Genomic DNA, 27,708 nt, shown 5'->3' on the forward strand with positions numbered 1-27,708 from the left:
GTGCGAACACGAGTACACACACAAAATATAAGGAGGAACAGCGTTTCCATTGCTGGGATATGAGCCATTGCTGCAGTTACGGTGGTTGGCACAGCAACAGGAAAGCGTAAGAGAAAATCCTCCTTTGGGACATGGACTTGTGGACCTTCAGAATTTGAAAGGGAACCTGGGAAGTGAAAGACCTGAGATGGAGGAAGCAGGAGGATATTGGTCCTTAACCTCCCAGTTGGAGTAAAGGGAAGACAGCTGCCATTCCCACTGAGAAATGCACAGCAATGATGCTGCTTTTTGAAGCCAAGCAGGAATTAGTCCTGGCAACTTGTAACTGAGCCTCTGCATAGAGAAAGAGGATAACTATAGGTCTGGCAGGGTAGGGGAAGGGAGCAGGAGGCTAAAAGCGTCTTGGGGTAAGGAGAAGGAGAATAATAGAGAAGAATAGGGCCTGGAGGTTGCTGTCATGGTCCCAGCTGCACACATGTGCAGCATTTTGGAGTGTGAACAAGCTGGAGAGCAGGGCACTGCAAGACAAGGAGGATCAAGGGCAATCACTGGCACCAACAGCTCAGCTCCCGCAGCATAGCTCCCACTGTGCATTCATTCACAGCTGTGTATGAAATCATCTGAAAATGGGTGATGGTGGCTACTGCTGCCTATCCCCACCCCACCTAGCTCCCCTCTGTGTCCTTTCTCCCATTGCTCCTTGCCATGACACCATGGGGGCTCCCACTTGCTCCTTTGCAAGCAGGGAGGATGCAGGGGTTGGGGACCCTCGCACTGCCCTCACCACGAGGCATCTCCAGGCCCCCAGCTGCAGGCTTAGTGGCTGGCAGTGAATCCCATTTCCTTGGCAAGGACTTGCCTCGCATCCTGGTGCAGATGATGGGGTGTGCATCTGCTGAAGCCCTTCTCCCCCAGCCCAGCCACCACCTCTCAGGGACATCCAGACATCATTTCAGCGTGCATATTTATCGCTTTCTCCCCGCAAGACATGTATTTGAATGTACTTTTGGTAAACATAACCACAGGAGATGCGAAATATGTGCCGGGGAAGCATAAATAACTCCACACAGATAGACACACACACATAGACAGCAAACACAGACACGGTTCACCAAGGGAAACCAAGAAGTGCAGAGCACGCCCTGAGGCTGCCACCAGTCCCAATGGCTTTGCTCTCATCCACCAAGCCAAGAGGATTTCTCCTGCTCTTGCTTTGCAGCAGCTGGTGGGAGAACAAAGCTGGGGAGGAGGAGTCTAAAGTTGCAAATATCCCATGAAAGCATCATGGCAAGTCCTGGCTCTGCAGTTTCCTGCAATCATCTCCAAGGAATGGTTCCAGTTGTAGGAAGTTGCAAGTCTTTCACAGTGTGAAAGGGTGGAGGGGCATGGGGACCACCACGAGGGAGGAGCAGCAGGTCATCTTGCAATGTCCCAGTTGCAGCCAGCCGATAAACCTTCACGTGGGAACATCGGGGCTAGATGCTCCATCTAGGTCCTCTTCTGCCCTCTCTAAGGTGCTGATTCTTCTTTAGCTGAGAATAATCTTCAACGGGACATCATGCGAACAAACTCTGCAACCAGTAAAAAAGGACAGCCCTGAAGCAGAAGGCACCCATGGTCCCCAACCCAGCTCTCATTCCCTGGAGGCAGCATGCAGCCAGGCAGAAACCCAGAGTCCACGCACTGCCAGCAGGTCTGTGCTGCTCCGTGACTGGCTCTGGAGAGCTCCCACAGAATGGGCTTTAATCCTTGCATTAGATATAATGACAGGATCTCACTAGCAGGTCAGTTCCTTGCCTTGGACTCTCTCCCAGCTAGTGTACAGTCTTGTATGCACAAGCAGCTCCTTGTGAGACACTAGGGCAAGTGTTGTCTCCTCTGTAACTTCAGGGGACCTTGATTGATAATCTTGGGAACACAGTATGGTTTCACAGTAAGCTTGCCACTTCACAGAGACAGCGTTGTGGGAAAGCACTAGTGTTTTGGTAGGTACCGGCATTTTTACAGAGAAAAGTTTACTTTGATGGACTTTGTGTTTTTGAAGATACAGGCTAACTGTAAGGCTGCCCTGGATCTATTTCTTCACCATCCTGCAGCTTGTGAAGTCCATTACAATTGTTCAAATGGAGTGTAAATGCCATCAGATATAAATGTGTTTTCATTCTACACTTGAATTGCCAAGGAACTAATAACTCTGCAAAAAGGAGGGCAGTGGAAATTACCTCCCTGACTTCTCCTTTTCCATAGATGGAGCTGTCCTTTAATAACTTAAGCAGTAACTCACAGAGAAAATGATACTGGGATAGCATTCCGTGTATTTTAGCTGTCTAACATAATTTAGCTGTAGGAAACAAGGAGAGCTACTGTCATGTAATCAGCCAGTGCATTAGAACAACTGCAGCTACCAGATACTTCCCAGGGAGACGCTTCTAGTTTTTGAAGCCCTCAGAAGCTTCAGTAATCCTGAGGACAGAGACTCTGTGTTATGTGGGAGACCCAGGAATGCTCTGAGCCGAAAAAATAGTCTATTTAATTTTAATTCTGTAGTTCTTCACTCTTACTGCAAAGGGATGTCTGGATTTGCACTAGGAAAACAGCAGCCTGCCACACTCTCACACCTTCCAGCTCTTATATCCGCTTAGCTGTCTGGTATCAACTGCTTCCCTTGCCAGAAACACTGAGCTCTATTAATACCGCTCCTGCCATGGCTAATAGCACTCTGTTTTTCCCGAGTCCTTCTGGCATGAAAAGTGGGAGAAGAAATGAGTTATCTCTAGGATTTAACAAGACACCTCCGGATCAGATATCTGCAGTCCCAGTAAGCATATCTGGCATAAAGGCACAGAAACACCTTCTCTATAAACTCAGATAACAAGGTGAGCCAGAGGAAATGGAGGCTGCAATGCATTCTCCAAACCAATCTAGCCTCCTCACAGCTTCTGCTATAGATTTATTGCCCCATAAAAAGAAGGCTGGCACAGCATGTGTGCACCCAAATCTCCTCTGTGACAAGGCATTTCTGTTACCATGCTAGGATTATGAAGACCCAATTGAAACTGAGATGCAGCAAGAGATGATACACAAATGAATACTTCGGCTGAGGAATTTCCTGTGAGAGCCAATGTTCTTCATTTTTCTCAGATGACTAGGAAAGAAAATCTTGGGGTTTTTGCCATACTTCAGATACCCGGGCCCTGAGCATGCAAATCTTCCCTTCTGCTTCTGCCTCTGAGCTGAAACTCCGACTCACCCCAAAGCGGATGGACAGGGAGCGTTCATCCCTTCTCACCTTCAAAATCAACACGTCCATCTCCATTCAGATCCACATCCCGGATGATCTCTTCAATATCCCGATGGCCCACCTGCTGCCCTAGAAGCTTCTTCATGGCTTCTCGCAGCTCACTGGTGCTGATCTCCCCATCACCATTGGTGTCAAACTGTGAGTACATGAAACATACCATCAGGGGAAATACACTGAACGGAAATGGATCTTGCTCTGGGCTGGATTTTGTACTGTCCTGCTCCTAAGTGCCCTGATTTTCCTGCATTTCTTTTGTGTCCCTCCTTTTCCTCCTTTGCGTGCCTTTTGGATCCAGTCTGTAGCTGACTCGTAACTGCTGTGTCTGCATCAGCTTTCCTCTTCCTTGCCTCAAGGGTTCCCTCATCTTAGTGACTTTCTCTGCTCCTCCCTTGTTTCACGCCTGGCTTGGCTCTTTCTCTGTCTTGCACTGCTCTTTCTCCTCCTCTTCCCCAGTGGGTCTTCTCTCCTTCCTGTCTCTTGTTGCTCACCTCTCTGGGGGTACACGGTAAGGAACACTCACCTCTCTGAAGGCATCACGGAGCTCTTTTACACCAATCATGTCTGCAGTTTCTGCTAGCAGCTTTGGTCCCATCAGCTCAACAAAATCTTCGAAGTCCACATGGCCACCCACTTGGGACAAGACAAAACATTGTATGTAAGAACTCCATACATTAGCCAAGCCTAGCACTCACTTTGCACTTCTGTGAGCCCCATTGGTTCTCCAGGAAGCAAAGCACAGAAGGTGCAGGACAGCGGAAGGAAAGGCGGAGTTAGTTTTACACTGTCTTTGTATTTTCTGGATTGTGGGCTAGGTGGAATGACCCCAAACTATTCCTTCCTAGGCTGCCACGGACTGTCACATCCTTATGGCATCGCATACTAGGATTTAGAGGCTTGATCATTTCTAGTGCTTATAGCAACCCTCTGCTGCGCCTGAGCTAAAGGGTACGGCAAGGGCACAGCATAATGTTCCTGCATGGCCTGGGCAGTCCCCTGCAGCAGTGGTGGAATCTTGCTCCATTAGCAGTGCTAATAAATGTCCAACTGCTCATTCATATTATCAGTCCTTTTTCTCATTTGTCCCTATTTAGAAGCTGGCAGTAACACTCTCAAATTCCTAAGCACTTGTGTGCCAGGGTCATAGAATCATAGAATAGTTAGGGTTGGAAAGGACCTTAAGATCATCCAGTTCCAACCCCCCTGCCATGGACAGGGACACCTCACACTAAACCATGCCACCCAAGGCTCTGTCCAGCCTGGTCTTGAACACCGCCAGGGATGCAGCTTCTGTGTGTGCCTGGTTGTGTATGTAACAACTGCTCTCCTTCCCCTGACCATGTAAGTTGTTGTTTTTACATCATCATGTGTCAGAGACAACATGCACTAAACACCCTTTTTCCCACCTGGAGAGTAATACCCTGCACTGCCACAGACACGAGGCAACAAAAGATGATGATGAAAGACAAGGAGCACAAACACAGTGAATATGACACATCTGTCACATACTTCCATGACTCCAGCAGCTGCTCCCATCTGACACTGCCAGCACAGCTTGCTCACAGCCCATCCCCAGGCACACAGCTGATCCACAAACCACCACAGAGTGAACAGCCCATCCATCACCCATCTGACCAAAGCTTCTCCATCTTCCTAGGCTCTTTCTTCAGTCTGACACCAGCTGACAACAGGTTCAATATGACAACACCCACAACCAGAGCACTGATGTCTAACTGCCCACATTAAGAGCAGTTTTATACCTCACAGCACAAGCATGAAGGACAACCCTTCCACTCACTGTTCCCACACAGAACAGTCTACACAACCCCTTTGTTAAGCAAGAAACAAAGGCATCAACTCCTGGGGACCACAAATGAACAGAAGAGATGATAGGGAGTGAAAATGAGAACCAAAAGAGGGAGTCTGGGGGAGGGAATCCAAATGAAAAGAGACAGCAGGAGACTGAGAAACCCTGATGCAATGATGCAGGACACAGCAGCAACAGTGAGGCACAGCTAGGTGGATGTTACTCACAGTTCATGTTGATCTGCTGGGAGAGCTCTATTAGCTCCATCTCCGTAGGCATGTAGCCCATGGTTCGCATGCAGTTCCCCAGGTCCCTGCAGTTAATAAACCCATCCTTGTCTTTATCAAACTCCTTAAAGGCTTCTCTTAACTCTGTGGGAGTAGATCCAGAAAGAACAATATTGTCAGTGACAGCTTGAAATAACTTTTCCAAGAAACCTCCCCAGAATCAGCAGCACTTTATGAGGCCAGACTCCCTGAGACAGTCCCTGTGTGCCCTTTGCAGCTCTCCCTGTAAAGACCAATGACTGGAGCAATGTTAAACTCCTGCACCAGCAGCACTGCTGACCCATTTCTTAAAGGAAAGCTCGCTTGGGCTACAAGTGTCACAAACTGATCATTACAAAACTGCACTCCCTAAAGAAACTGAAACTAGTAAGTTTTCCCAGCTTCTACCCCTGCAGTATATTATATAGCCCTCATGGTAGGGATTAGTAGGTAAAACAGCTTCTCTGGAGTCATATACTATTGTATCACACTCTACAACACTTTCTGTGGGAGCTGGGGTGCACAGCAGTTCTCTGACAGCCAATATCCCACTACTTTACTTATCCTCCCACCCTGAAGAAGCTGGAATGGATGCAAATTCCTTCACAGTCAGCACTCTCGTAGTTTCCTTTTGCTGGGGTTTCCAGGAATTATCCCAGTAATCATCTCCCTCGATTTGCCCCAACTTATTTTACCCATGGCGGCCACGCTGGAAGGGCCTGCCAGTAGGAGCAGGTTTTCCCTGGGCAGGGAGAAAGGTGACACAGAAGAAGTGACAAATTTTACCTTCAATTTCTTCCGGACGCAGTTCTCTATCCTGCAAGACAAGAAAATATTACGTTAAAGCTGTTTGCTTGCCAAACACATAGTTTAAGAACAGCACTTGTTGGTGCAAACAGTTCTGGGACAAGCCAGAAAGTGCGAGAAGAAACAAGAAGGTGATGACATGTTTAATACCATCTACCTGCCAAGGCTCCCCAGCTCTCCTACCCAAAGGCAGAGCTGTTATCCTGCACACTTCCCTGTGGAAGCCCCTCTCCCTCTCATCTGCTGACAGGGGGATGTCAGGTGCTCCCCCAAAACAGAAGAGACCTGGGCCAGCATAGCAATACGTGTGGCCTCCCTACCTGATGGTACTATGAGCACCTTCATGAAGCTCCTACATCATTCCCCAGCACCAAGTCCTGGAGCAGAGACTGTCCCTGCAGCAGTTACGATCTCTTCTAGAGCTCTGAATGTATTTCCTACTGCAGCTCCTGCTGGCAGAGCCAGATCAAAACAGCCAGAAGCAGTTCCTGTAACCAGCACGTCTATACAATCGTCTGCTTGGATCACTGCTTGATACCTGTCCTTCTGGCATGACAGCAACAGCCACAAGCTCTCTTTCAGCCCACATCCCAGAGCCATCTCCTACAGTTAGTCCCCACAAAAAGGTAGGAACTTCTCCCTTGCCCCAACCTCAGCTCCATAGACAAGCGCATGAAGGCAGACACACGACATATACATCATCAAGGTCATCTACAAACAAAACAGGACAAGGATTCACCATGTTCAGGAAACACTGCAACTTCAAACATCCAATTTGAATTTCTCGGAAGAAGGGGAAGGATATAAAAGAGTATAGCAAATTCCAACACTGCACCAGGAAGAAGAGATGAGCATGGAAATGCACTGCTTTCTGGTTTAAATGCCCTTTCTAATTCCTTGCATGGCTCCCAGGCAAATCCAAAACATCTGAGAATTTGGAAACACAGAAACACGATCTCTTTTGTCGCCTCACTCTCGGCTTTTCCCCTTAACCATGGGGAGTTTCTCCTTGCCTTCCAGGTGTCCTCCAGCCTCACCACATGTCCCTGGAGACGGTGCCTTTGATCAGTTTGAGGATGATTCTTTGTTATTTAACCACAGGCTCCTCTGGAAACTCTAATGGCAGCTGCTCAGAGTGCATAGCAAACTAGGACACACACTAGTTTACGTCTGTGCAGAAGTGGGCTGTGCCAGGGAAACGACCAGCTTGCCACTCATAACCTTCCCAGAGGCATCTCTGTGCTGGATGGAACTGTTGGAGCGCGCTGGCTCTGCCATTTCATCCTTCACAGAACTGGTATTTTCAAACATGTCATCCCATTTGTTCTGCTTTCATCAACAGCAAGTAATAAAACAATTCAAACTCCTCAGACCGGATGCAGGAGGCATTATTGCCCTCCTGCCTTAGATAAAACAGCAGATGAAAACCACGTATGATCAGTACCAGCATCTTGTGCACCTCATTCCAGACTGTGCGGACGTCAATCCCTGGGGATCCTGCTGTGTGCCAACAGCTCGGCGTGGCAGCAGAAGCAGGGTATGATTGCCACGGTGCAAAGGGCTCCCTGATGCATCCACGGGGCCTGTGGTCTTGTGAGAGCGGCTGGGGTAGGACCCAGGCCTTCCTCTAGCACAGCCATCACAAGAGCATCATCGTCCTCACTCACCGAAGACCACACTGTAACCGACACAACTGACAGATGCCGGAAGTGGGGGCTTCAGCACCAGCTCTAATTCTGCACATCAAGGCATTTGTGTTTGCAGGGCGCTCAGCATATCTTTGCACATGCAGATTGTAGCATCAGAAAGCCACAGACTGCAAATGCAAAAGGAGGGGGAGGGCTTACGTCCCTCCAAAAATCTGACTCAAGCGATAACTAACGTCATGAAGAGGTTTTCTGTTTTAAATTTGAAAGAAGAGCCCCTAAAATGATAAAGGAGGAAAATTGCTTGGGAAGAAATGGGCTGAATCACTCCACAGCTTTTGGAGAACATACGGAAAGAGGAATAAAACTCTTCAGAGTTTAGATCCTAGATATGAGCAGAGGTGACCCTCAGAGAGTCCATTATGCATAATGGTTTTACCCTCCTTTATTTCTTTTCTGTGCACAATAAATCCTGCTGGTTTAGAGAGTAAGTAAAAGTAAAGCTGTTTATCAGATGCACTTATTCTACATCAGGGTAGTTACAGACATCACTAATCCTATTTTGGAGGCTTCTTAGGGCACTGTGAGTTTCCACAGCCTAAGCAGGATGGATACCTGTCCAGCTGTGAGCCTCCCACTAGAGAGCTGGACCTATCCCCTATACCAGGTAGCTCTGTGCAGGCCAGCAAAAGTGCTTGTGAGAGAATACTGGTTTGTGTTCTAGTGAAGTGGCACAAGGAATATGTGATCACTCAGTGGCTGAAGGTTAGGAAGAACAAAAGCCCTTCTACCAATAATGACAAATAACGACTATTTTTTGTGTTGCTGGTTGAAGAAAGTGTTTCAGAAATAAAGCCCTAGGTGTCTCATAAAGCTCTAGATAACCATACGAATGCACAAGTAAGACAGAGATTTCTTACAGAGGCAAGAAAGCTCTGACCCTCAGGTAACTGGAGCGAGCTTTGTTTCACCACATGCACCAGGTGAGTATCTGACAATGCACATATTCATTCATACATATCCATAAAAACTGTGCTAATCATATGTTTGTCTGTATTTTAAACTCATGCTAATGTAGGAATTAAATGTTTATGTAAAAAGTATGGTTTACTTCTTGTAAAGGTATAGTACTCAGGTGCACATCTATGTACCTTTAACATGTCCAAGTGCATATATTTGAATTTACATACAAACACATATTTGTATTGTTTGGATATAAATGCATTCATCAGCTGCATATGAACACATAGTTACAAATAGGTGGGACTGAATGGACAGATGTGGTTTTGCTATCTGTGTGTGTATACGGGTAATAGCTCCTGTTAGTCTAAGCACTATCTGCAACTATAAGGGCAGACTCATGTTCTCTGGTTTGTCTGGCTGGGATTGCTACAGTGTCAGGCTGGGTATGATAGCGTGTAAGAGATAAGCATTTGGGTATCTATGAGGAGGCAGATGCATCCTTATTCCTGCTGGAACTGGTGTGCTCACTGTGAGCTGATAGGAACAGTATCAAATATGGACAGCTTGTTCCCAATACGGATGCTCTGATTTGCATTTAAGTGGCTATTTAGGTCTTAAATGCCAATCTGAGCCTCTTGGAATGAAATGTGGATGTCTTGCTGGAATAGCAGCTTTGAACAGTGGACTCCTCCTGAGTCCATATGATTATGTAAGTCCTGAAGTCCTAAGTCCTTCTCTTGAGTCCATATGATTATGCCTACTTGAGTGTAGGCTTGGATCTAACTTCCATAGCTGCATTTTTAGAATCCTCCTTTCTTGGTGCTTAGGCACGGGGGGTATCTCTGCACATCCTTCAACTTAGACATTTGCCTGTGATTGTATTTGCACTTGGAGCTGGAGCCGGGATGCTCGAGACCCAGGGCTGGGGGTTAAGGAGCTCCACACAGATGGAGCATGTGGGCAGCTCCGCATTCCCCGCTCACGTCCACATGGCTTTGTGCATGTCTCGCCCGGCTGGGTGTAACTTACGTACAGGCTGCCTGTTTTCTGCGAAGCCCTTCCTCAGGAAGATGCATGCCGGCCCCAGCAGGTTGTGCATGACGGCGCAGTTCTGGGCCAGCACCATGAGCGGACCCTGGTACTCGCAAGCCGACGGCCCCTCTTCACTCGTCTGGACAGCTTTATAGCACGTCTTCTCCTCATGGCGGATCTTCCCAGCCAACAAGCAGCAAGCAAACAACACAACAGAGGATGTTACCTCCCCATCTCGCCCAGCCGTTCCTCTGAAGTTCTACTGAACCGCCTCGCAGAGACATTATTGCTAAATTTCCTTCATCTGGTCCACACTGCATCCCCCCCACCGCTCTATGAGGATTTGTGCAGAAGCAGTAAGTCCAGGAGTTCACTTTCAAAAGCTGATAGAAGTACAAGCAATCAGGAGAATTTCACTTTGAAATTACATCAAACTCTCAGCACTGCTCACATCTACCCAGACACAGCCAAAAGGGCCGTGCTCCCACTATCAGTCCCAGCGTTAACAATCCCTTGAATGAGCTGCAAAGGACAAGCACAGCCCAACCTAACAGTACGTGTGCCAGTCTGTGCCCAGGGCAAAGCTGCTGGCAGAGCCATGTCAGCCACGGCATGCCCATGAGACCAGGCAGAGCCTGCACAAAGGCACTGCGTGAGGCTCCACATCACATTCCAGCCACACAGCACCACACACTTTGCAATGTTATTAGAAGGCCATTTACAGCATCGGGTGGCTCTGCCAACTGCAGGGTCACTTCTAATTAGTTACATCCTCAGGGTCTCAGGCACTTACTGCACCGGCCTCTTCTAACCACTGACAGTCCCAAAGTGGAGATCAGGCACGGGCACCACATTTTTGTCTGTTTGCATCTGCACACGTCCTGCTAAGCTAGGGCTCCAGAACAGCACTGGATTTTATAAGGAGGCACTGCTTTCCTTTTATAGAAATGCATTTCTCTGGCTCTGCAAGAAAACTCTTATCCTGATATTCCCATGCAGCTATAAAAAGCCAGCACAACCCACAGGACCCTTGGTTTTATAGAATAAACATTAATCACACATCAGATTCCTCCTCAGGAATGATTCTACTTTTACAGACGGTGCTCCCAGGGGTGATCAGAGAAGCTCTGTCAATTGTCATTGTCTCTATTAACCCTTTCCTTAAAGCCTGAGGTGCCTTTTCAGGCTAAAAGACCAGATATACACACATGCCCCATTCACAATTGTCCAAGTCCATTGTATCTACTTGCTGCATCTGCCATGTGCTATTACATTGCACACATGGTTTGGGGTTTGCCTTTTTGTACAGTCTTATACCAATCTGCTCATGTATAATGTCATGTGAATATCAAGCATCAAAACAAAAACAACTCAAAAAGCAAGCCATGGAGAAAGAAAATGATGAAGCAGGAGAGCAGTTTCATTGCAGTCATGGATGAGGAAGGAATCTGCCCCTGATTAAACCTGACACATAGGACACTTGTCCTTAAAAACCTGAAAGATGAGCATCCGTCCACAAATGGCATGTTACCAGCTCAGCTAAATGTCAAGACATCTGTGTTGAACTGCACAGCTTGGTGCTATGAGTGCAATGTATTTTCAAAATTATCAGCTTTATTTCCTGGCACATTTTTCAGTTTAATACACCAAATACTATGAATCACTTCAAACAGTCCACATCAATTCTGTGTTTAACTCCAATGAAGCCACATGAAAGACTGAAGGCCCCACAGCCCCTGATGCTTGTTTGCTGGCCCTTCCAGTCAACGGAGTTTCTTAACAAGCCACAGAGCAGCACTACATAACAGTCATCCCCTTACTTTCCTGTGTGGAAAGAGATTGCCAGTTGATGAAGCAGTTGCCAAGAGCCACCAAGGATCCTGACTGGACAACCCACCACAGCACCAGGACAAGGTGCATGGCTCAGCGAGAGCCCAATAGGGGCTGCTGCAGGCAGGATTTGTGGCATTTGATGTTTTCTCTGCCAGCAGCACCCCCTGGTTTCTCCTGCAAGTATCCCCACAAGTTCTCTCCACCACGTTCCTCCTACATCCTGGCAGAGCCGCGAAGGAAGCTGTGATATGGGTGCAGGGCAAAGCAACGTCAGCTGCCCATTACAGAGGAAACAGCAGCATGCACGACAACGAAAATGCAAGCACAGGACTGGGAAGCTCAGGCTTTCCTTGTCCTTTTCCTGAGCAAAGGGCCACTACCCTTCCTAGCAGAGTCCAGCCCTTGGCTGTGTCAGACTGGCAGACTGCAGAGAGGGAAGAGAACAGGTTGATTTAGAGATGGCTGCAGTGGTGGTGATGGGTGGCAAAGTAAGAGACCTGGATGCCAAAGCTTTTCCTTTCTGCACAACAGGACTCACTCCATTTTCCTGCCTGTGTGTCAGAGGGACTTCACAGAGCAGCAAGGCCAGAGGGGCTTCATCCTGACAGCAGTGCCTCCTCAGAGGGAAGGGCAGCCAGGCTGGCTGCTGGCATCACCAGGGGGACACTGTGACACTGAGCACTGCCATCCGAACTGGCATAGTACCTCCATGTCAGCCAGTCCCAGACCAAGCCAGTCAGTGCCAGGGAGTGACTCCCATACTTCAGGCTGAAGCCATGTATTTAAGACAGAAGTCTGTAACCCAAAAGCAGCTTTCACACACTTGTCTACAGTCCCTCCTCCTTACCATTTCATCAAAATGAGTTTGCCCAAGGTAAAATCTGAGAAAAAGACTGGGATTACCAAACAGCCAAGTGAAGTTGTGAAATATTAACCCAAAGTATTCTACAATTCTATGTTAAGACAGATCTGCAAAGTCTCCAGTATAATCATGTGTTGTGATCAGAAGAACGGCAGAGACCCAGGACCTGTTGGGATGAGTGCCTGAGGCCTTAATACATGGCTAGCTGGAGTAATGTCTGAGAAATACTCTAATTCAGCTCTGCAACTTTCTCTCTGCAGTCCTGCCATCCCAGGCCTTCTAACTAGGCATAAAGTGTGTTATTTGAAGCAGCTTTTAGGAATGAAAGCATAAATTACCTAAAAGACTGACAACAGAGCTCATATGTTCTTGAATCCATTTGGATTCAAGCAGCCTGGCCACACGTCATTCTTTAATTGCAGTCGCCTCGATCATGTTGAGCACAGCTGCAGCCAACGCCTTTTATTGCAAGTTGGAGGCATCCTACAAGCAACCAAATTGGTTTTTCATATGTGCAACATTTGGGTGAATTTCAACTACTTCTGCCTCTCCCTGAAGGTCACCCTGACTTAGCGAATGGCCTCAGCACTGCCTTGCTGTCTGATGATGAATCCCCATCCTTGTGTGTCCCAGCTCCCCCACAGCAGCACTGTGCTATTACTGGCTTTGTTCACAGCAGCTAAGGTAGAAGCAAACTCTGTTTCTGCACAGAAGAGGCAAATCTCTGACCAAAAGAAACTCTTTCCTAGGGAGGTTCTCCACCCAAGAGTTCCCCCCCCAGAGGGACTTCCCCAGGTAGCAAGGTCTTCCTGATGGCAGTGGCACTTTATTGTCAGCAAGGCCTCAAGAGACCTCCTCAGTGCTCTTCATTGCAATACTTAGGATGCTTAACATAACTTTTTCATTTACAAGGAGTGCATTGCACAGCTTCTTGCTGAGTTGTTAGATTTGCAGCAGCAGTAAGTGAGAACAGCGTGCCTGACAGGTACACGGTGCTTCAAGACCTTTCTCAGTGAAACAAGAAATTTTTCCAGGACACGTCATTCCCATTTCAATCTACTCCCTAACAGCAGCATCGTTCCTGAATCGAATCTGTCCTGGGATCACCGCAAAAACCTCAGCATGAAGCAGACCATGGGTTGAAGCCTAACAGATACACAAGGCAGCTTGCAGATGAAGTCCAGCTGGGCCCAAGCATGTGGACACATGGGCTGTGCTGATGTACAACATGATGCACGCACATGCAGCCAGGGCCCAGTGTATCCACTCACAGACAGAGGCATGGACAAACAGATCACAGAGAAAAACATGCTTCTGTACCCAAACACATACCAACAAAACCAGATGTGCATATGCAAGGATGGATTATACATAAAACGATGTACGCCTACATACAGATGTCGGTAAGGACGTCCACCAGCAGGTACACACACACAGAGTGCCGTACAAGCAGGGATCCGTGTATGACCCTATACACTCACAACAAAGCCTGTACACCTGCTCACACACCTCAGGATGTGTACATAGAGACGCAGAGCGCGAAGGACACGCACGTACTTCAGATGGGCTCATTAGGTGCGTGTACTCTTACACACCAATGGAATACGTACATGCACCCATTTCATGTACATGAAGAGATGTCCCTACAGGAGCGACACATGACTAGACTCATGCAAAAACCTCCCAGCTGAAGCACATGCACACAAACTCACACGCACACACATACATTAAGGTGCCCCTACAGAAGACGTGCGGCAGCATACTATGGACATCGACAAGCGCAAGCTTGCACGTACCCAGAGGGCTGTTATGTACACACACACAGCAGGAGACAAGCCTGCTCCTGTGCATGCATACCCACCCATTGATTTACACACGTTATGGCTTTAATGGCTGCACTTGCACGAGCAGCTCTTACTAAAAAAGTCTGGTGAAAAGAGCTGAACCCTTCACACACACCTCTGTGTTTCTCCCACCTCCCATTCCCTTCTGCCCATCCCAAGAAGCAGGGCTGGAAACACACAACGCACTTTGATTCAGGGAACATACCTTTTTAGAGAGGTTTCTCAGTGGAGACTTCACACAGTTGCCCATAATATGTTGAGTCTGCCTTTCCGGTGGACTTGGTTATAAAGGAACTGAAGCAACTGATCCCATTAAAGGTATTCCTTGGGAGCAAAGCAAGAAAGGCAGTGCCAGGCAAATCCAAACAGCTACTGGCTGCTGGGGCTTCCCTCTTCGGGGAGCTTTTTCTCTCTCTGCCTCTCTCTGTGTTTTTACTTTATGTTCACTTTCTTGAAGAGATGAAGCAGGAAGGAGAGGGAGGGGAGAGAAACAGACAGAAAGAGAGGGAGAGAGAGAGAGTGAGAAGGGGAGAGAGAGGGAGGCGGGTGTATAATCTACATCAGATTAATGTTCAAATCCCTCCCACCCCCCTCAATCTCCAGGCAAGATTGTTTCACTCATGGGAGAGGGCTGATTCAGGGAGAATTAAAAGAGAGACGCACAGCAAGAAATTATTTCAGTGATGAGTTCAGTGAATCCCGCTAGTTTGGGTGCACACAGCCTCTGAACATCGCATCCCTACCCACCCCCCTTCTAACTCCTCTCGGCTTTTCAATCACTACAGAGCGCAGCTGGCCAGAAGGCAATCCACTTAGGGGCTTGGAGCAGAGTCCAGAGCTGGTTTGGAGCAGAAATGGACCATTTATCTGGGTGGGACCTGTTTCAGCTTATAAATAGCAGAAGTCTCCCATTCTTTTCCTGCCACGGAGGAAGCAAGCCTGGAGGCAGCAGTCCGGGGGGCCTACAGCACTCAGCCTCAGGCTAGTAGCGTTTAACCACAAGGGAGAGACCTTGAGCCAGTCTTGCAGTAAAGTTTTTCCAGCTCTCGGGAAGTACAAGTCAGCTGGCGGTTTACCTGCACAAATCTGCCAACGAGGGGCTCACACCTGAATCCTAAATCTGAGCAGCCCTAGGCTGGATAATGTGAAGCAAAGAATTTGGATGTCATATCCATCTGTTCCATTGCCAAGCACCCAAGTCCTGGAGGCACACCAGGGCTAAGAGGCTCATTAAGCTACAGCCAAGCTCTGAACTCTGGACTTAGGCCTGCTGTGGTAACAGAATAACCTCTGAATGAAAAGGGATGAGTCCCCAGTACATTTTCCTCTGATCTCAGGCTGAACATGAAAGCATTCAGTCTGAAAAGAGATTTAAATGCATTAAAAACTCACCATCACACCTAGACAACAGGATTTGAACAGGATGGTGAATGCACCCTTAGCTAGGAAGCCACAGCAGCTGCAGCTCCAGAATGATAAGAAGCCATGGCATGAAAAGCTACCTCCTTCAAGACCTGTGAAAACCAAAGTGACACTGATGCTGCACCATGTCTATGCAGCAGGCTGGCTGGACTCAGGTGTTCAGCTGAAAGACTTGACAACTTTCTTTGCGAGTGTGGTTCCAAACAAAAGACTTTACAAAGACCTAACCCATGGGCTTGCACTTGAGTACTTGCACCACAGGCTTTTTTGTGCAGGAGCCAAGGACTCGCTTTCCTGGCAGCTATAGGACGGAGAAGGATGACCTGTCAATGTCACAACAAAGCAGGGATTCCCCTGCTTCCATCCCGATGGTGCTGTGGCAAATTAAGGATGATTGTAAGGTGAATCGACAGTTTCTTTAGAGCTTAGAGGCTTCTTCCACCTGAGGAGATGAGTTTAGGAGTCCAACCATGACAAGAGCCAACAAATTATCCAGTTCCAGTTGCAGCCATGTGGGACAGTGTTTCTTGCTCTTCCTTGTGCTAACCACTTCCCAAGAGTGAAGGCAGTGGAACAGCCTCCCCCCAGATCCTCTCAATGCCTTCTTCACTGGATGGCCTGGAAAGGACCTGTACAAAGATCCACAAGCCCTCCAAAGAAAGAAGCTGCAGCAGCAGATACTGGAAGACACCCCGTGCACCACGGCAGACTGAGAACAGGACAGAAGGGGAGGGAGGCTCTGGTCTGGAAGGCCTCCATAGCAGAGCCCACCCATGGTGGGCTGCAAAGCAAAACTGCTCCTGAGCTGGGCCTGTCTCCTGCTGTCATAGTTTGAAGACCCCTGATGCTGGGGAAATGTACAGTCACTCTCTGGGGGCTGTGCCAGCCCTGGGCCTCTCAGCAGGGGACATTGTAGGAGGATGCTGAAACTCTCAGCTCTTCTCAAGACTGCCATCTTGACCTCTATTTCTCTTTCTCCCCTCGAAGCAGATAGTGGGAGGCTGATCTACCCTTGGCCAAAGAGCTGGTCGTTAATAACGTCCTCTGTCAGCTGGAGCCATTCCCCAGGCTCCTTGTTTATTGACAAAGTGCTTGTCTCCCTTGAGCAGAAGCTGCCACACAGCGAGTGAGGCGCCTGGGCTCCTTCCCCAGACAAACGACTCCAATTCCAGAGCAGAGAGGAGAGAGAATGGCCTCCCTGCTGCTAATGAATCTCCCCCTGACAGGCAGCGTGGAGGCCAGGAATGCCCTGCAATTGAGAAGTGCCCATCTCCTGCATCCTCCCAGACAGAAAGAGCAGAGCAACGGAGTCAGGCATCTCCTGCCAGCAGAATCCATCACAGTTCCCAGACTGCCATGGGACAGCTTTGGAAGATGGCCATTGAGCGTGTCATACAGAGGCTCTAAAAGCCTTCCAACAAAAGCTGAGATGGTCATCCTCTAAATACTTGCTCGTATCAGAGCATTTAGAGCCAGCCACCATGGCATGCTGCCGTGTTTGTCTGCTCTCCTGCTTTTCTTCCCTCCAGTTGCAGGTGGCTGTGTGAAATGCACAGGTCAGAGTGAGAGGGCTGAGACCTCTGCCAGGCTTGGCAGGGAGTTTGCAGTCCAGGAAGAGAAGAGGTGATGGAAGCCTGCTTGCACCACGCTTGCAGCAGTCACAGTCCTTCAACTCTACAAGAACTCTGGCAGAGCTGCAAGGGGCCCAAAGGATGCGATTGTAAACAATTTTCTTACCTCCTTATTTACTCTGGATCAATCGGGCAGCACATCACAATCCAGCAGACAGACCCTGCTCACCTCTGAGGAGGAAAATCACTGTCTACATTGGAATTTTGTTCCCATCACCACCACACGCAGCTTAGAGACAGGCAGGAAAGCGGCGTTGGCAGAAGGGTCATTAGAAGATTAGGTTAGAAGGAACATATTTTCTCCCTCCCTCCAACTGAGGCTGCTGTGAGAGAACAGGATGCTGAGAATAAGTGTGTCAAAAACATTTGTGTGTAGGTGCTGATCTGTGGGCATGCCTATATCTGGGGTAGTCAGTATGTGTGTGGGAGGGCTGCACATGCATGTATACTGGTTTTCCCACACTGTTCTTTGTGGCAATCACACTGTTCTCTCAAGGTCTGGGGCTCTGCTGTAAACTTTCTAAACACTGGCAGGAACTTTGTGAAATGCAACTCTTGCCTATGTGCGCATCCTTTCCTCTCCCCTGAGGTCCAAGGTGAAGAGCAGAGACCCCAGTGGATGTGGTCTGGCACAGAGCGAGGTCCCAGCTCACAGGAAAGAAGCACTTGGCACATGGACTGACCTAAGCATAGAGGACGGAGGAAGCTGGGTGACTTGGCATTGAACAAGGAGTGAGTTAGGTGGTTTAATGTGTCTGGAGTCTTTAAAAAGCAGCGATGCTGTGCTTTGGGCTGGCACCTTTGGCAGAAATGCTCATTTCATCAGAAAATGTTGGATCCCACCACAGCTAATCACTTGGTAGCTGCTAGAAACTTTATCTAATGGCAGCAAATACCCGACAGCCACAACAGAAAGAACAAAAGTCAGTCCAAAACTTGGGATTGCTTATCAGAGTGTAGCTTTGCTTGGCAAACGTTTTTCCAGTGGAAGTACGGATTTGTACAAGGCGACCTGCCTGACAGATGCCAGGCCTGTTTCTGTGCACAGCCTTTCACCTGCTGGAACACTGTATTAGATGGTTGTTCTCAACACAAAACAAACTGCAACAGCGCAACCTCAGTAGGTAGGAGGGTTAATCTCTGAGGGAGGACATCCTAAAGCAGGGAAAACTTATTCTTAGCATCTTTGCACTGAAGTCCATCACAGAATCAACCAGCTTGGAAAAGACCTTTTACCTATGAGCCCGTTGTATGCTTCGAAGATTTAGTATTTGAAAATACACCACCTCATTTAAATCATCCTAACAGGACAAGAATTTTTGGTCTATTTTTTTCCTATCACAGAATGGAGAGTGCATCTATTGATCAGTAGCTTTCAAATCTGCTCCCAACCACCATTTAGCTGGTGGCTATAGATTGGCATTTTGCAAGAAACAACTTAGTCTTGTTTCCTGGATGACCTCAGCTGATCTAAGCATTTGGAATAGTTATCATCCTCCCATTGCCAGTGCTGTTGAGGGCCTCATTTCCAAGCTCCCCACTGCTGGAACATGCACTAGCACTTAGAACTTCTGCAACTGGCTTCCCCTATTGCCGCTGCACATTGAGTTGTATCTTCTAACCTTGAATGAACTTTGGACGGTTCCGTATTCCAGTCAGACAAGTAGAGGTCCATTTCACAGGGAGGCACCAGCAGGTACTGGTGGATGCAGTTCAGATCCTCATCTAGGGGGGAGGAATATTTCTGCAGAGAGTTTGGGAACTTTCTTTGCTGTCAGCTGTTCCAGGAAGAAAGTGTTGCTGACTCATGCTGTGCATAATATTATCTTCCATTAGAGCAATTGGATCATATTCAATCACAAACAGAAAGGTTATTAAAAAGACCAAGGCTATTTTCCATCTCACTCAAGGTAACAAAGCCTTCACTGTCAACTTCTGTTTAGAACAGCTTTGCCTGTAATTAGCTAGTTTTATTCTGTGTTAGATGAAAAGAGATGGGAATGTGCCATCTGACACCATCCACGTAGATGTGGTCCACGCATTTTGCACTAGCCCGACTTCCAAGTCCCTGCACAGGAAATGTGTTGGCCAGAGCACAATGTGCTATGGATATTTTCTGCTTTCAAGATCATCAATGGGCTACAAAAAGACAAGTACAAGCTTGACAGCTCAGAACTGCTCTGACAATTTGCCACGTACACGCAGTGCAAAGATTGTTTAAAACAAACTTTACATGGTCCCTTCTTTTTACTTAGGAATATGGGAATTGTGAATCACTCTCTGTCCATCTGGGACTACTGCAAGAGCAGCCAAGTGTGCCCTGGCTCCCTCACCTCTTCCCAAATACAAGGGAGTCAGTATTTGGCTGGCACACTGAGGTGCTGCTGAAAGCATGGATAAGCAGAGGCTTGGGAACCAATACCAATACTAATACTAATAATACAAATACGCCAAACCAACCCTGCACCTTTAGAAGGATCAAACTCTGAATCCCAGTACAAGATCCGTGACTATCTCAACAGAGCTGGTCACAAACTACCTAACCCCCTTTTGGCATTATTTCAGCAGAACACAGGGAGGTTGCTGGCAGTTTTGTACTTCCTGCCTTCAGCCGTTGTGACATGATGCTTCACAACATCACAAAGTTGCCTGTTCCCTTCCAAGAACAGAGAATGTATTTTGTCTGTGTGGGATGAAGCAATGCTGTATATTCTTTCCAAAGATGGCTGCAAGGTACAAGGTACTCCAGGGGAGGAATGGGTGGAAGAAATATTAGAATATTGCTAATGACTTCATTCATAGCTAGCACTGAGTTTGTGCTCTTACGCTGGTGCAGAAAGCTACTGAAAAACTGGATATGACCATACAAGCTACAACAGCTGTTTGTCTTTGTTTCTAAGCAGGGCATTTGATTGAAATTGGAGGATTACTCAAGTTCATGGGCATTGCTGTTGCTCTCTAAGGTCACAGGAATGTCAGGGGATTATTGAAAGGGAGCCCAAAGTTAGCTAGGCATCTTTTACTGGATGCACACCATATAGCTGCTTGTTATTGGAAATCAATACCACTCATGGACTCATCAGGGAAAAACAGTTACTGAAGCTGGGATGCCACAAAGAACCACAGCTAATTCAGCTGACAGACCTGCAGCCCAGCCACTGTCTCTAAAGCAAAAGTCTTCTCTGACACTTTGTTCAAACCCAATATGCACAAAACAAAAACCAAGGTTGTATAGGATGGAATATAGATCGAATGCATAGAGTAATCTAAATGATGATTAATTTATTATTGAAATATTTTCTTCTCTCAAAAGATAAGCCGAATCTACCCAGGTGGTTTGTGTATTTCCGTGCATTAGATCGTGCTGCTGTATATTTTATGAACGGAATATTTAATGACTGTTCTTTTAGTTTGGTTTTATTTTAATATCTTTCTAAAGATATTAAATCTATCCTTTTAAAACAGATTTGTTTAAAAAGTAAATCACTGGCAAAGATTACTGTTTGCTGGCAGACCCAGTGCAAGCAGGAAGCTTATCCATTGCCCTCAGCGGTTCTGTACGGCTGGCTCACATCCCTCAAGCTCTCTATAAGCAATAAATGTGAGACATTTTTCTCCAAGCTGAGCAAGGGGGTAGTAGCTGAGTGGATGTGCTCAAGTGGAACAACGTTTTTCTGTCCATTACATATAGGAAACACAAGACGTACCTTGGAATATATGGTGGGTGTCAGCAGACAGGGATGTACATACACGATCGTTGTAAGCACAGGAGTGAGTGCATACACATGTAGAGAGGAGGGTGCAAGCCCCCCAGCAACTTTAGCAGAGGCTGCAGGCACACAGGCTGTGTGTATACAGACAAGACACATATACAGACGCTCTGTGTCAGGCTACATGCATGGACATGGCTGTGGCAACACATACAGGGATAGACGCACCGAGGCCATACAAACCCCATGCAGGTACCTGGACCCCTGTGAATATGTGCTTGGCAATGAGCGGGACCAGCCCTCTCCTGCACCACGGCAAGCAGGGGTCTTTCCCCAGTCTAACACGCTGGCCGGGCAGAGGCCAAGTCCCAGCGGGCCCGGGGCGGGCAGGGTGTGTGCTAATGCGGTCCCGCCGCCCGGGGCAGAAGCCTCCCGCTCTCCCAGCAGCCCGCGGCAGAGCGCGGCCCCCGAGGACACCTTTCTCCCTCCACGCCCTCTGAGGACCCATAGGGGCCGGGCTAAACCTTCAGAGATGCCGTCAAAGAGGAGGAAGGGTCGGGTCAGGGTTCGGTGTTTCTGCCTCCTAACCTGCGCACCCACGGTCCGCACCAGCGCCAGGACTGCGCAACGGGATCAGCATCACTGCAGCAGTTGGTCACTGTCAGCCAGAAGTCGTCTGTTCACCCCAAATTACTGTGCCCGTGTAACCCTGTAAATGAGGAGCTGCTTTGCCACAAGGCCAGACATGCCGCTGCTTTACCTGCCTTACACCATGGTACAACACAACACGCAGCTCCTGCAAACCCAGACCTTCACCTTCACCATCCCACAGCGCAACACCCGAAAGGTTCCATGATTGGCATCACCGCTCCAGCACAGCCCAACGCACCGCAGCCTCCCCTGCTAATACATGGGGCAGCTGAGAGCTCCCTTTTCTGAGCCATTCATCACTTCCATTACTGAACCCTTGGCCAGAGCTCCCCGCTCTCTGCGGGTGGAGCTCCAAGCATGTCCTAATGCAGCCGCTGCTTTTGGGCAAAACTCCCAAGCATCAGCTTGGAGTTAGAATCAGCTGCAGCCAAAGCCCCTGGAGGGAACAAGGTCACCCTGCAGATGAGGAGACAAGAAGGGTGAGAAGCCAGACAAGGCACTTTTCCCCTATCCCCTCCCGGCTGGTTTAGAGGAGAATGTTCTTAACACCTGCTTCCTGCACAGGCAATGCAGGGACACATCCTGCCCCACAACAGGGACTGCTTCTGTCAGCCTGATTTACTGTAAAGTCCTGTTAAGACATGGTATGAAGAACTTAAGCCCATGAGCAAAGGAAAATGGAGCAGAACAAGAAAAGGAAAATGATACAGGAAATGCAGCAAGATTCTTTCCCTATTTTAATGGTAATGTGGATGCTGACATTAAAGCAGGAATGGGAGATGGGTGCAGATAGGAGAGGCTTTTAACTCCCTGTACAAATAGAAATACAAAAGCCCCTTTGGCCACAGTGCTAACAGCAGAAGCCTGTAAATATTTAATGATTCCCTACAGCATTGTTTGACCCCGCTGATCCCCATGCTACCATAGGCAATTGACAGAAAACTGTTGGGGAATCACTCCACTGAAAAATTTAACAGTCGGGCAGGGTGTGAAAGCTAAACGGCTCTGAAAATGGTCAGGTCTCACATGGCAGGATCACTTGCAAATTAATATTGCATAGCAAAGGCCCGGAAAAAGGTCTTCTTAAAGGTTCCAGCTAGGCCAGTGCTCTGGCACAGGAGGAATGAAGTGACAAGAACCGGTGGGTTTCCATGCTGCAGTGCCCGTACTGTGCTGTGCTGTGAGCCCAGTGCCAAGCTGCTGCCACACTGTGGGTGCTGCTGCTGCATCGCCACTGCCCCGGGAATCCTGCTGCCACAAAACTGCTACCCCACGCTGCTGTCCCAGTCGCTGTGCTGCTGTTATCACACTAATAAACTGTGTCCTGCTGCCAGGCTGCCACCTCACCACCATCCCAGCTGCGGGGGATCACTGCTGTTCTGCTGTCATGGACATGCAACTGCTCAATACTGCAATGTTCTATAGCCACGCTGCAAGCATTGTAGGACTGTCATGCTATTCTGCTGTGCAGGGGTGACAGAATGCTCCTTTTCACTCCATGACACTCCTTTACCACTTGGCCATTCCAACACTATCCTGCTACCAGGCCAAAATTATATGAAACATTCTCCCCACGCTCACTTTTCTTGCCACTTTCCCACTTTGCTGCATTATCACACACGCATCCCTTGCCAACTACACCCGTGAGTCACTGCATTGCTGTCACACTGCACTAAGCCACTGCCACTGCAGGGCCACTTCAAAGCACTGCTGCCTCACTACCACATGCATCTGATAACCAGCCCATACTCACACAGCACTTCTGTCATCAAGTCGGTCTGCGGCGTTGCTCTCGTGCTAACTCACAGCCGTGCTTCCAAAACTGCAGCATGGTGGTAACACTTCACTCGCTGCCTTCTGGTACAACGGGATGGTGCTGTCAGATCAGCACAGCCTTTTGCTAATATCACACCAGAAGTAATCACTGCTGTATAGAATAGCTCCCGTCTGGAATATTGTATTACTACATCATTAGACTGCTAAACTCTTCTGTCAGGCTACAACACTACACAATTATCACACCCATGCACTGCCAAACTCCTACCGCATGGCACCAGCATCACATCTCTGCTCTGCCACAGGATTGCATTACCACACCACCGCATTGTCAGTGCTGTGCTCTCCAGCACTGTGTGCTAACCCAGTATAAACTCCACAGCAGAGTGCTTCTCTGCAACTGTCTCACCGATCCAGCGTGCAAACATGTCATGAGGCTAAGATGACATCCTGGCTTATACTAATATATCATTCAACTACCCTACATTTGTTAATTCATGTACTGCTTAATTACAAAATGGTAAAATGCCCTAAAGCAATATTATTGTTTTATTGTATTATATTAGAACATCGCTGTACCAATATAGCATAAGCTTAATTAACAAAATATCCCTGCATCCCATATCCTGGCAGTATCTTAGCATTCTCCCGGAGTGCATACCCACAGTGCACTATATTGCTGTGCTAGTTACATAAACACAGCACTTCTGCTTTTACTCTTTTTCTCTGCACAGCTACAAATCTGTCTCCCTCAGACACAACCCTGTAGTCCTGGGCTGCTCCTTTTCGCTGTTACTGCAATAATGACATCCTCCGTGAAGCCATCCTGCAATCTTTTCTGCATTTCCGATTGTATCGCTGTAGTGTCTGCATCTGTGACCACATTACTGCACCACCACGGAACAACAGGGCGAGGATGTTCCACAGCTGTACAGCTGGAACAAGATATACTGCTGCTGCTGGACCAGAGCGCTCTGCTGCTGCAGATATGCATCACTGTGCTCCTCTCCTGCTATGTGCTGCAAAATTACTGTTTTAACTGTTTCACAGTGGGCTGTGTGGGCTGGAGAGAAGTTCTTGTATTAAATAAATTGTCTGCTGAGCTGTTGCACTCTTCTAATTGCAGCATGGAGCAGACTGGTGCTACAGCACCTGCAGCTTTACACTGCAATCCTGGACACTTCTGCACCTATGACCCTGCCTCAGCCCAGGGTGCAACTTGGGCTCCTGCAAGTTGAAGTCCTTGCCCATTGCAAAACATCACTCACATTTTGACACAATGCTTAGCATTTGTTTCTTAACTCACAGAAATAAAACTTCCATCATCCCATTCCATGACGGAATTCCCACAGTTCTTATCTTTAAGCCTTTATTCATCTTAGGATTTTGATATCACTACAAAAAATCTTCACATCTCTCTTCCTGCAAGCAGCTCTTTGTGTATCCTACATCATAGTTCCCCTTCTTGTATCCACAAATCCGCTGTACATCCCTACTACAGCTCACTCCTAACAGCCAGTTCCAAATCCCCACTGGATGTTTGTTCTCTTGTAGTTACTTCAAACAAAGCAAGCGAGAGATGAATACAGAGAGAAACGGGAATAAATAATAGCATGCTCTAAAAGAAAGATGTTGGTGTTGGTTTATAAGCACTGGTGCAATGTACCCAGTGAGAAGAAGAAAACTAGAATTGCACCTGCCCCTTTTCTTAAGGGGCATTGCTTAGCAGTGCAATTACATTTTGCTAAGTTTAAGGCTTTAAGAACTGTCTCATGACACTGGGATGCAAACAGCAGAACAGGGAAACCAAAGACGCTGTGCAGGTAAGGACTGAGTTCAAAACCACAGAGGTTTCTGTGAGTGGGAGCCCTGACACGGGTTAGTTTGTATTTCTGACACTTTAGGGATGTACAGTTGCACTGATTTACAATCTCTTCTCAGACACATCTTTACTTTCCTCAGAACTACAGGTACAAAATAAGAGCTGAGCCCATGGATTGCAAAGCCTGGTGCTGGAAGGAATATGGCTTTCTGTAACCTGGATGATCATGAAGCCGCTCACCAGGCCCTTCCTTATTACCACTACCATGTCAACCCAGACTTCTGGTATGCTGAGGGTGACACTCGGTCCGAGTTACACACAACCAGAACATTCATCAATAGTAGACTGTCAGGGAGGATGACAAATTGTTTGGGAAACAGATGTGCTTTGATTTTTCTCTGGAGAACTCAAAATGAACATAAGTAGAACGCACTTTCGGACATCAGATTAAACAGATGGAGGTGTATTACCTCCTTCCATCCTGTTACAAAAATTCTTCTCCTTCTCTCCATAATCTTAATTTGAGCCCTGCAACCCACTTTAAAATAAACACAACCCAACGACAACAAACCCCACAATCACAATTCTGGTTTAACTGATCACTTCCAGGGCTGGAATTTAGCAGCTCAGGCTGCTGGCTTATACCTAAAACTGTGCTTCTGTGAGATTGCAGTTCCATTAATCTTCCTGGAGATTACATCTCTCACTAACATCCCTTAAATGGCTCTAAAAGAAAATTTCAGGCCAGTCTCCCTCTGCCTTTTCATTTTTAGAGGGTAGTCCTGTTGGGTAATTTCACTACCAGAAGCAGCTAAAAGCGACAGCTTTGTACCAAAAGAGCTTGCAAACACCGAAAGCATCTGTTTCATCCTAACATAGTGACTGCGAAGGCTTCAGAATTGGGTCAGGATTTTTTTCTTGTCGTTCTCCCCACTACCTTTTCCTGACAGCTTCTGCCATCAGAAATGATTCATCTGCTGATTGTACAGAAATGCACCATAAGGGGATGTAAACAAATCAGCAAAGCAAGGCGGGGAGCCAGAGAGAGAGAATCTAATAAGTAAATACATTTTAAATATCCGCTTCTCTGACTCTCACCCTCAGCAGGCAGAGGCACAACTTCCCCCGGCGGCAGGGAAAGCACCGGCACTTCCCCCCCAGCAACATCGAGAGCGCCCTCCGCAGCGCCCGGCGGGGCAGGCTGGCGGACGGGGCTGCGGGCGGCTCCGACCCGGGTCCCCTCCCCGGTGCCGGCCCCGCAGCGCCCCGCCGGTGCCGCATCGCCGGGAGAAGTTCGGCAGGGCGGCCAGGAAGCAGTGCATTTACCGCTGCGGGCTGCGCCCCGGGGAGCGAGGGGCTCCGGAACGAGGAGGCGAAGGTCCGTGAGCGGGAGGGAGGAGGGGGCGCGGGGGGGAGCAGGCAGGGAGGGACGGAGGGGGCGAGAGGCGCTCTGCCCCTTACCTGGCCAAAGACCGAGCTGAGCATGGGGTGCAGCTGCTGGAAGAGGGGGTCCGCTTCCACCGACCGATCGCTGCTGCTGGACTTGGTGGAGTACTTGCTGCTTGATTTGGACAGAGGTGAAGCGCCTTCCGAAAGCTTTAGGGACTCTCTGCTGGACCGCTGCCTGTGACTGAAGAAAAAGTCCTCCTCTGCCTCCTCCCCATCCCTGTCTGAGAGCTGATGCTGGTCCTGGGGGTGCCCGTGGCTCGCGTGCGGCGGGAGGTGGTGGTGATGCCTGGATGTTCGCACTGGTTCCTTGCCGCTGCCTCTCCTTGGACCTCCTTCCGCCAGCTCCGGCTGGCTCTCCCCCCGTCCATGTGACAGCTTCCCCGCGCCCCTCGCTCCGTCCTCCCGGGCGCCCGGGTGGCAGAGCGGCCTGCGGGCACTGGGCTCCCCGGGGAGCGGCTCGTGGCTCAGCTCCCTCCCCGCCTGCCCGCCTTGTCTTCTGCCGTCCCGGGCGCGGCTGCCGCGCGGCTGGGCGTCCGCAGCCCTCCGGCTCCCAGCCGTCTTCAGCAGCGAAGTGCGGGACTCGCTCTTCGCCATGGAGGAGCCGCTCATCGCGGGGCCGCTAGAGCCGCATCCCCGGCCGGGCGGAGCGCTGCCGCTGCGGGCAGGGCTGCGGCGCGCCGCTCACGGCATGTCCTGCGGAGACCCGCTTAAATCCCGCACCGCGGCCCATGTGACAGCGCAAACAAAGGCCGCGGAAGGAGCGCTCCGGTGGGGGTTGGCGGGCACCGTTCCCTCAGCCGGGGCTCCCCCCTCTCCCCCGCCCGTCCAGGTGAGCCGGGGCCTCCCCCCGCCGGGGGCCGGCTCAGGCCGGGCCGTGCCGCCAGGCGAA

General features: G+C 48.8%; 1 protein-coding gene across 3 annotated transcripts; it reads right to left on the bottom strand.

Moving 5' to 3' along the window:
• Positions 1-1,446: 1,446 nt before the first annotated feature.
• On the bottom strand, positions 1,447-27,428 carry CABP1 (calcium binding protein 1; the record flags this gene model as incomplete). 3 transcript variants are annotated; one of them, XM_080628917.1, is made up of 7 exons in its annotated part: positions 1,447-1,571; positions 3,290-3,437; positions 3,822-3,931; positions 5,333-5,476; positions 6,158-6,188; positions 9,821-9,997; positions 14,564-14,608. In XM_080628917.1, the coding sequence occupies 7 exons, from the start codon at positions 14,606-14,608 to the stop codon at positions 1,546-1,548; spliced, it is 681 nt and encodes a 226-aa protein (XP_080485043.1). In that variant the 3' UTR covers positions 1,447-1,545. The 3 variants fall into 3 exon arrangements, with proteins under 3 accessions (XP_080485043.1, XP_080485042.1, XP_080485044.1); XM_080628916.1 differs by lacking the exons at positions 9,821-9,997; positions 14,564-14,608 and adding an exon at positions 26,832-27,428; XM_080628918.1 differs by lacking the exon at positions 9,821-9,997.
• Between the last annotated feature and the right edge of the window lie 280 nt (positions 27,429-27,708).

The sequence above is a fragment of the Psittacula echo genome (genome assembly GCF_963264785.1).
Source record: "Psittacula echo genome assembly, chromosome: 13".
Classification (NCBI taxonomy): domain Eukaryota; kingdom Metazoa; phylum Chordata; class Aves; order Psittaciformes; family Psittacidae; genus Psittacula; species Psittacula echo.